The following is a 9,084-nucleotide window of genomic DNA, read 5'->3' as shown; positions in this document are numbered from 1 at the left end:
TCTATGGGAGAAACGCACAGAACCAAACATATTGAAGCATGTACGCTGTGCTCGGAGGCGGGTATTTTATTGTGCGCTGCGATCCTTATGTCGGGTGTTTGGAGATCGAATCGGTATTTTGTAGTATTTCAATTTTTTCATTTAAGTAGTTCTCGCCACACTAGCCAGATGGCGCCACCGTTACACCATTGTCCGTGTTATCAGGGTTGCGTCCCCGTGGCGCTCAACCCCCACGTTGTTGACCGTTAAATAAATGAGTTACGACCCAGCCACCGACCGCGTCGGACGACTCTCTCTCTCCGTCCGGGGCTCCCGCGCTCGGACCCGCCGGTGTTCGCCGCCGTTCACCTCTTCGGCATGTAAGACCCCTCGTTTACGCAGGCCCACGCAGGCCCTGCTCTTCTTTGTTTTTACGGGTGTCCGAGTTTTTCATTATTACAACATTTTTGGCGCATCCCGAGCATGGGAAAAAAAATTATCCCGAGCATGGGATAATTTTTTTTCCGCATTTCGAACCCCCGCGCCCCCTGAGGCTTCGTTTCGCCGCTTTTCGTCGCGGCTCTACTCTTTTTAGCATCGTTTTTGAGAGCGTCCGAGCGGTTGGTGGGTCGTACTCCGCGTCTAGACGGGACGTGCATTTTTTTTTTAACAAGGAACGGCGCTTTTGTCCGCCTTTTTCAAGATGGCGGCTGCGCAGGGTCGCGTTCCCGCCGAATTTCTTCCCACGCCCGGCGAACCGTCAATGCCGTGGCAGACTTGGAAGCGCGGCTTCCTCAATCACCTCGAGGCGATCGACGCCGAGGATTTTCCGCCGAAGCGGAAGAGGGCTATTTTGTTATCTTTTTTAGGAAAGGAAGGAAATCGCGTCGTAGAAGCGTTCAACCTAGCGGGTCCAGCCGTCAACGCGGCACAAGATGAGTTTCAGGGTTTGTTGTCCGTTTTGGACACCCACTTCGCTTCCGCTCAAAACGTCGTAGTTGAGCGTAGAAAGTTCGCCATGAGGGTCCAGGGTCCAGAAGAGACCGTCCTCGAGTATCTTGGGGCGCTTAGACGCCTAGCATCTTTCTGCGACTACGGAGAGTCGTTGGAGAGCCGCGTCGCGGAAATGTTTATTTCGGGGATCCGTAGCGCGGAAGTCCAAGATCGTTTAATCAGAGAGTCCGACGGAACTAAGGCACCTAGCCTCGAGCGTGCTGTCCAGTTAGCGCAGCAGTTCGAGCGGACGTCTCGTGATTGCGATCACTTCCAACGCTTGTCGTTAGACGCAAGTCCGAACACGCCGCACGTGGTCGATCGGATTCAAGATGGACGCGGTCGCGACCGAAATGGTCAACATGGCGGGCAGTCACCCCGCCACCGCGAATCTTCTTCCCCGAGGCGTGAGCGTCTTCCTCCTCCCCCTTCCCCGTCAACACGCGAGCCATCTCGCTCCTGTCGTCCGAGGCGCGAGCCTCCCCCTCCTTCGTCGGGATGGATGGATGGATGGATGAATACGGCTGAGCCCTTTGGATCGGGCGGTAGCTTACGCCACCTAGCCATTTTGTTTTACCATTTTGTTTTACCATTTAAGCTTAGAATATTTAAATGTGAAATCTATATTCACTCCGCAGTGCAAAGAAAGTGAGGCTATGAAACCCCCTTGCCATCAGTGATTACGAAAATACCTACGCGAGCTACGCCAACACCACCTAGAGGAGAAGGCCAGCACACGCCTCCGGTGACGTCACGGCAGCAGGCTGACGAGCGCCGCGCTATAGAGCTGAGCTGAAGGCTTCGCGCGTAGCTTTGACGTCGTAGAAACGCGGGTTTTCGCACAATTTATTTTTTATGAGCTAACGTGAGAGCTGTGAACGCCGAGTGATATAAAGAACCTATTTTAGAACGCAGGAAAATTCTTATAACCTACAATTATTGTAGTCAAATACAAGAAAGTGATATCTTGAGACAGATGTGTTATTTTTTTTAAGCGATAAACTTGGTGGTGCAATTATCTCTGAACGACATGGGACTTGTGTAGTAAAAAAGAATTCCTATGAAATGACAATAATCGAAGTAGTAGGACCAGATAAAATTAACTAAAGTAACAACTGGAAAAATGATGCAGAGGCATTCATTTCATTTCATTTATTCACCTCAAAGGCATCCAAAGACGCATTACATCAGGGGAAATTAAAAAAAAAAAATAAGACAAAATAGTAATTGAACATAAAAAAGACACCAACAAAAAGAAAATGTCACACACACACACAAAACCGCTTTTTAGCATGTTATTGTTATGATGCAGTTTTACAAATCAAAGTTTTGTTACACAAATTGATGCACTTTTTAAATGAAATGGGATATCTCTCAGTTACAATATGGTCAGGTAGTTTGTTCTAGTCAGTGTTGCGAAGTACTAAGGAAGAGGAAAGTGCAACTATGGCACTGAAATGGTTCAATCTTGAAGGAATTATCTAATATGAATGATATGAAATGGGCAGCCCAGCAGTAAGTAGATTGAAAATTGGAATCTGAGTAATATACATCTTAAAAAAAAAAAAAAAAAAAAAAAAAAACACAATTAGACTATTTTTTGTCTTCTTTCTGGATTAGGAAGATTATGCTAGCTTTTAAAGCGGAGACACTTGTTTCGGATGAATAATCACTACATATAAATCTGTCTGCTTTGTTCTGAAGATTCGCGCCTCTAGATTATAGGTAACTTATTAGTGGATTCCAAATTATGCTCGCATATTCTAAAGGTGGAAGGTTTTGTATGCAAGTAGTTTTGCTTTAATAAGAGCTAGATCCCTACTGAAAAATCTTATTTGTATGAGAAACTTCTGTGTCCAATAAACACATATGAATCATACAAGATATATAAGAACATATAAGAGCCCTATAAGAAGTAGATTAGAATATAAGAAATTTGTAAGAAGTTTCTTATATAGTTCTTATATGGTTATTATATATCTTGCATGATTCATGCGTTTATTGAACACAAGAATTTTCTTGTACAAATGGCTTTTTTCACAAATTAAGTGTTTTTAGTGCACTATTTGTTATTTGCTCAATCCATGATAATGAGTTTGTAAAATACACGCCCAAATACTTGTACGACAGTGAGTGTTCTAGTGGTTCGGAAAGTAACAAGTACTGGGTTAGAGTTTTAGTGGAGGACTTAATTATGGACATTTCTTTGCATTTATATCTGTTAATGTTCATCTGCCACAGGGAACACCATGGTGATATTGTATCTAAATCGTCTTGGACAATATTGTGATTAATAGAGGAGTAACTCAAGCATTAGCAAAACGTCTAATTGTCGATTTAATTGATAATGGTAGGTCATTGATATATATTACAAACAATAGAGGCCCGAGTACACTACCCTTAGGGACATCTGATGCAACAGCAACGGGACCCGAATTGCCAGACAAGTATAAAAGTAATAACATTCTAAAATTGTGATGTGCTGGTTTGAAAAATGTATTGCACATAGTTTGAAAAACGTATTGCGCATATTTTGGCAAACTTTTCTTAGACCTGTGATCAACCTGCATAGGTTTAGCAATTCAAAGCACTCTGCCTGTTCAAATATAGTACTTGTTTTGCAGCAAGCAACCTATCTGGTTACTACATCGAAAAACACCTGTGACCTATTTCTTTGCAATGTCATAATGTGAAAACTTTATATTTCCAAAAAAAGTACCGTAATACCCAAGCGTTGCCCCATATGCAGATGTACTTCGACAGTACCGAGTCTGTGAAACGACACAGTTAGGGCGGCTAAAAACAAGTTTTGCACACAAACAGAAGTGGGCATGGGAGCTTGATATTCAAAGTTGCTTGCATTTACGATGCAGAAGAGTCATAAAGAAGAAATTGGTCACCTTTGAACACTGCGAAACGAGCCTCCTGGTATCCATAAGTTCTGATAATGTCCGTCTTCAAAAACATTTACACACATGCATCTTAGATGCTGTAGATTATGTGACACCGAGACACACAATATCTGTGCAGCATGTTGGCATTTCCGTTGTAGCACCACAAGATACCCAACAGACTGCTACAAGGACACCGATTATCTGCACACACACACACACAGATCCACCGACTTCAGAGAGCAGTTGCCTTTGCATGAGGATGAAGCGCAAGCATGTTGCTGGCCGGACACGAACTAATTTGTTTAGCCTTGACCTCTCAGCGTATCTTGCAACAAAGGTTCCTCAGTTGAAAGTTTTCACTGCAGTCCAGCACATGCTTCAGCTCGAACTCACGATGGGTTCATCATCACAGGCGTCAGACATACTCTTCCTTGGTCCGAGTTCGCTTCTTGACATCCATGACGGTTGGCAGCGAGTGTCTTTGATCGAGTTTCAGCTTTTCATTTCTTCTGTTTAGCATTCTTGGCATTAATGCAAACATTCATTTCGCTACAGCATTTACACCAGCTTCGTCTTCCTGTGCGAGCAAACTGTAGCCAACTTGTTTCGTGCTGTCGACGCGGCCTTGCATTTTTCGCCCCTTAGGTTTTTTAAAATGGTGTAGACTGCACAGCTGGCCACATAGCCCAAGGCCGGGAGGCTGTGCCTTATTTTTTTACAGCCCAGGGCCACATTGCAGGTATACCACGTTGCAGGTAGGGCGTCAAGTATCCGCTCGCTTGGGAAGATCTTTCTAGTTTCCATTGCTAGCTGTAGTGACCGTTGACATTGAGCTCCACAGCAGTATTCTGTTTTCATCTTTGCAAATGTGCCTTGTAGACACGTGATATTAGAAGCAAGCCAGTTGTCTATACATTCCGAAGTACTCTTCTAAGGTGTCAGTTTTCAGCTTGTCCCATGGAGGCCGTAGAGTAGCCAGAGTCCATCAAAGCAGTATCCGGGATGTGTGACCGCTTCTGCAGGAAATAGAACGAAAAAGGAGGAAATCATATTAACCTAAAGAAAGGTAATGTAATCAAAAATGGTTATAAAAAGAAAAAAAAAGGAGAAAGAATGCTCTTCTTTAAGCTGAAGTGGTTCCGTATTTGAGAAAAAAACACTGGCAGTGTTTTGATCTGGTACTTTGGATCACAAAAATAATAATAATTAATAGAGCTTCCTGGTGCGTGGTGGGATTCCTTGGGGAGCCTGAAGTGGCTCCAGCTAAATCGTTAGTATATGGCTCTGGTGTATGGATAAATAACTGATCAATGAACCATATTCCGGCTTGCGTGCACTCCAAACTACTGCTCAGAGACCCGCTAAAATATAGGTCTTACTAGTTAGTTGTAGCGGATCATGTCTGCGCTCCGATGAGGATACGCAGAAAAGACACAATGTACTTCTGTTGTTGTTGTTTTTTAATTGATGTGCTGGTTGCAACCGCGGTAACCTATCACTTGCGTACCTTGCGAAAACATTCCAACATGAACTCATAAGTCGGGTCATTTTTATTTAGTTCTGCACCTGCAAGTAGCGCCAGCATTTGAATGTGTTGCTTCCAGGCCACAACCAAATCACTCCCAAGCATGCATTCAGCGAAAAGTAAAAACAAGAAACGAAACCACGATCATAAAAATTAAAAAGTTCTTACCCTGCCATGCCGTCAAGGAGCGAGATCTTCCCATCGATTCGCTGTATAGTCCACGCTTTCGCAGTCATCCTTGCAGAAATTCAAATATGGACACTTTCACATCCAGTTTTCCGTCAATGCACGAATAAACAACATCTGTACCGAATGACAGCACCGACCACGCACCGACAACCGAAAAGCTGCTTTCACTGCTTTCACGTCCACACACGAGGCCGCGAGAGGACATTCCAAAATGTGCTCGATCTCACTCGAGAGTTGGACTTCTGACCCTCGACGTCCAAAAACATACTCGCGTCCAGAGTTGTTCTAGTTGATTCCTCCAGCTTTATTGTCACGTGACTCAACCCGCAGGAGTAAGTAAAATAAGCCGTCGATGAAAGGAACGCGACAAACGACCGTTGAAAAGAAAAAAAAAAAAAAAAAAAAAAAAAAAAAAACGCGACGCCGTGGCGCCTTTTTTTTTTTTTTGCGCCCCGTTGAGCGCAGAGGGAAAGAAAGGAAAAAACAAAAGAGAACGCGCATTGCAAAGAAGCCAACTGTCAAGGGGAGCCTTGCGGAGAAGCGCACTACCAGTTCAGCCTACTCATGCCGACGCTCCTTGAAGGGAGAGAGGGAAGCGCTCCGGCTTTCCATCTAGGTGGTGTTGGCTACGCGAGCGGCCCTTTCCTCCTTTCCCGCCGCGTCGAGAGCGCGACCGCCGGCAGTCGCGAGCTCCCTCCCGACCGTTCTTCCGTGCGCGCCCACGCGACCCTCCCCCCGGGGCGCGTCGTGTCGTTCGCGACGACGGTTGTTTTTTCTGTGGCAGACGAAGCCACCCCCGAGATGAGTGCCCAGCATCCGGAGCCACATGTTTCTCGTGTGGCCGTGAGGGACATTTTGCAAATGTGTGTCGAAGCCGACCGAGGCACGACCGGGATCATCGTCAACTGGCCCTTCCTGCTGGCCGGCGGGTCTCTGCCCGCGGCTACTACGAGCATCGGCAAGCAAGGCCTGGTCCTACAAGGATTCAAGGCATCACCTTCCCGGACTACGAGCTCCCGGCAACAATCTACACCGTCGTGCCGCCCGATGATTTTCCGGAGCGGTGCCGTTTCTGTGGTGGCCCCTGCCACCCGAGGAAGTTTTGTCCGGCCGCACACCGTCGCTGCTTCTCCTGCCAGAAGCAAGGTCATCTAGACCGTGTCTGCGAGAGTCGACCCCGGTGGCCACGACTCGACCGTGGGGGGCCTAGCAACCCTCCCACCGTGTTCGCGTCCGCCCACCGGAGGCATCGAGAGATGCGTCACTTTTCGGCGCCCCGAGCGCCATGGTCCCGGCCCCGGGGAAGTACCTTGCCCCCGGAGCCCCCAGTTCCTGCTGCAGCCCCGCCTGCAGTTCTTCTTGCTGCAGCCCCGCCTGCAGCCCGGCCGGCTCCCCAAGAGCCGCCTGTTCCTGTTCTTGGTCCGGCCAGCCCGGACACCACCAATCCAGACCCCGAGGGTCCACAACCAGCCTCGAGTTCCCGAGGCCCCCCCCTCTTCTTCCTGAGGGTCCTGTTCCAACTGAGAGTGTATCTTCCAGCACCTCCTTTGAGGGTGCACCAGAACCAGTGCCAGTGCAATCACCTGTGAGTGGGTGTTCGGTACCCATCACAACGCAGCCCAAGCCGTTCCCCAGACCGGAGCCACCAGAGCCCCAGGGTCCAGACGCCTCCGCGCAAGAGTGTCGTCGGCGGCTACCAGACGTCCTGAAGGACTATTTTATTAACTCTTTTGGACTGGGTTCAAGATATTTGTGAACATTCAGTGAATTTTTTTCTTATCCAGCTTACTGCCCCAGCGCAGCCTTTTCCATTGTGTGCTTTCCGCAAATCTTTTGCGACGTGCTTTTTCCTTTTCATTAATTTCACATTTTCCAGTGTCTTGACATAGAAATGTCATTTCATTTCAGTACATTTCCATACTTCCCAACTGCCCTGCAGTTTGGCGTCAGTTTTCGGGAAAAAAGTCTATTCAATTTTTTTTCCTAAGAGAGGGAAGGATAGGTAGTTATTTTTTTTTAAGGAAAAGAAAGTGTATTTCAATTTTTTCATTTAAGTAGTTCTCGCCACACTAGCCAGATGGCGCCACCGTTACACCATTGTCCGTGTTATCAGGGTTGCGTCCCCGTGGCGCTCAACCCCCACGTTGTTGACCGTTAAATAAATGAGTTACGACCCAGCCACCGACCGCGTCGGACGTCTCTCTCTCTCCGTCCGGGGCTCCCGCGCTCGGACCCGCCGGTGTTCGCCGCCGTTCACCTCTTCGGCATGTAAGACCCCTCGTTTACGCAGGCCCACGCAGGCCCTGCTCTTCTTTATTTTTACGGGTGTCCGAGTTTTTCATTATTACAACATATTTGTCAAACGTCCGGTCGCCGAATAAAAAAATCAAACGTACCGGAGCACCTACGGCTGAGCAGGGAAGCTTGCTCTCGTAATGAAGTAAACAAAGGAACTTGCCGTCAATTAGACCGTCCTCAGGGAAGGCCAGAGGTTGATGAATGACAAAGAAGTTCCATCTCGACAGCGGCTTTCCCGGAGTCAGCGAATTCCGCGTTGCAAAGCCTTCGAGCTTGTCGTCTGCTAAACCCAACTCAACGAAACCGCCCCCGACTCCGCGGTAACTCTAGGTAACTCGCATCATTGAGCTGCACTACTGCGGAGTCACTCTCGACCACAAAATATTTATTTATAAGAATTGAGAGGGCTGTCAGTTTTAATGTTTGTAAGCAAGCTATTTGACGGGCTTATCGAAAAGCACCCAAAAAGTTTCAGTGCCGAGAACAGCTTAGAAGCAGGGGAAAACGGCACTTTTTCTCGTTCTTCCCATAGAGTCCCATGCATTGGCTGGTGTCAATGAATGGCCGCCGGTGGCGACACTCGGCCCTGTTCGGAACGTTCGGAACGGACGACGGCCAAGTGACAGCAGCTCAGCTCGTGACCACAACCAAAAAAGCCCTTTAATCTCACGCGCCGCTCCTTATATAATCCTCTATAAATGATGGTGTCCTCTGGTGAGCAATAAGAAAAAACACCATCACTTCAGTAGCGCCCGCTACATCTCCCCTCTTAAGATCTATAAGTCCAATCGCCTTGGCGGTCGAATCTCACGACCGCAACGTGTGCGTCTCAGCCGAAGTCCTTCTTGCTGAGGCTCTTGCGATGATACTCGTTGACCCTCAACAGGCATAGACTGCTGTGAACTAGCCGACGGTTCTTCTTCTGCTTGGCCGTTTGAGAAAGGGACAAGATGCTGACGGTTTCGCTGCAGAGTGCCCCTGGGCGTTTCCACCATATATGACCGTGGTCGCTGAGCGGGGCTGAGTATACGGCCTCGACAATTGACGTCCTTAACCCACACGTCCTCCCCCAACTTCAAGGGAGTCAGAGGACTTGAACTATGCCGGCGATTGTAGTTCTTTGCCTGCTGTAACTTGTTTGCGGCATCTCTTGCCTTAAAGTTCTGATGGCTGGGCAATGCTGGCTCAAGTCGTTCGGGTAAAGCA

General features: G+C 47.6%; 3 protein-coding genes across 3 annotated transcripts in view; all 3 read left to right on the top strand.

The window, feature by feature from the left end:
* The first annotated feature begins 268 nt into the window (after window positions 1-268).
* On the top strand, window positions 269-2,226 carry LOC115312222. Its single transcript, XM_040501333.1, has one exon. The coding sequence runs from the start codon at window positions 683-685 to the stop codon at window positions 1,622-1,624; it is 942 nt and encodes a 313-aa protein (XP_040357267.1). The 5' UTR covers window positions 269-682; the 3' UTR covers window positions 1,625-2,226.
* A 2,098-nt stretch (window positions 2,227-4,324) lies between these two features.
* Window positions 4,325-7,761, top strand: LOC121835106. The gene is made up of 3 exons (XM_042289044.1): window positions 4,325-4,337; window positions 6,163-6,831; window positions 6,931-7,761. Exons 1-3 carry the CDS (start codon window positions 4,325-4,327, stop codon window positions 7,167-7,169), a joined length of 921 nt encoding a protein of 306 aa, XP_042144978.1. The 3' UTR covers window positions 7,170-7,761.
* Window positions 7,762-7,771: 10 nt separating this feature from the next.
* Window positions 7,772-9,084, top strand: part of LOC8039860 (snRNA-activating protein complex subunit 3) — a 110,126-nt gene continuing 108,813 nt past the window's right edge. Inside the window, exon 1 of the mRNA XM_040211467.1 lies at window positions 7,772-7,848. The gene's annotated coding sequence lies outside the window, so the exon portion shown is untranslated. The remainder of the gene's footprint in view (window positions 7,849-9,084) is intronic.

The sequence above is a fragment of the Ixodes scapularis genome, unplaced genomic scaffold, assembly GCF_016920785.2.
Source record: "Ixodes scapularis isolate PalLabHiFi unplaced genomic scaffold, ASM1692078v2 PGA_scaffold11__112_contigs__length_91849675, whole genome shotgun sequence".
NCBI lineage: Eukaryota > Metazoa > Arthropoda > Arachnida > Ixodida > Ixodidae > Ixodes > Ixodes scapularis.
The sequence above is the reverse complement of the archived record's forward strand: the minus strand, read 5'-3'. Positions and strand labels throughout refer to the sequence as shown.

Excerpts from the sequence above, each read along its gene's own strand:
- LOC121835106 (XM_042289044.1), top strand. Across the intron at positions 6,832-6,930 it reads GTCCGCCCACCGGAGGCATC|CAGTTCTTCTTGCTGCAGCC; the intron begins GAGAGATGCGTC and ends CAGCCCCGCCTG.
- LOC115312222 (XM_040501333.1), top strand. The coding sequence starts at position 683 with ATGGCGGCTGCGCAGGGTCGCGTTCCCGCCGAATTTCTTCCCACGCCC.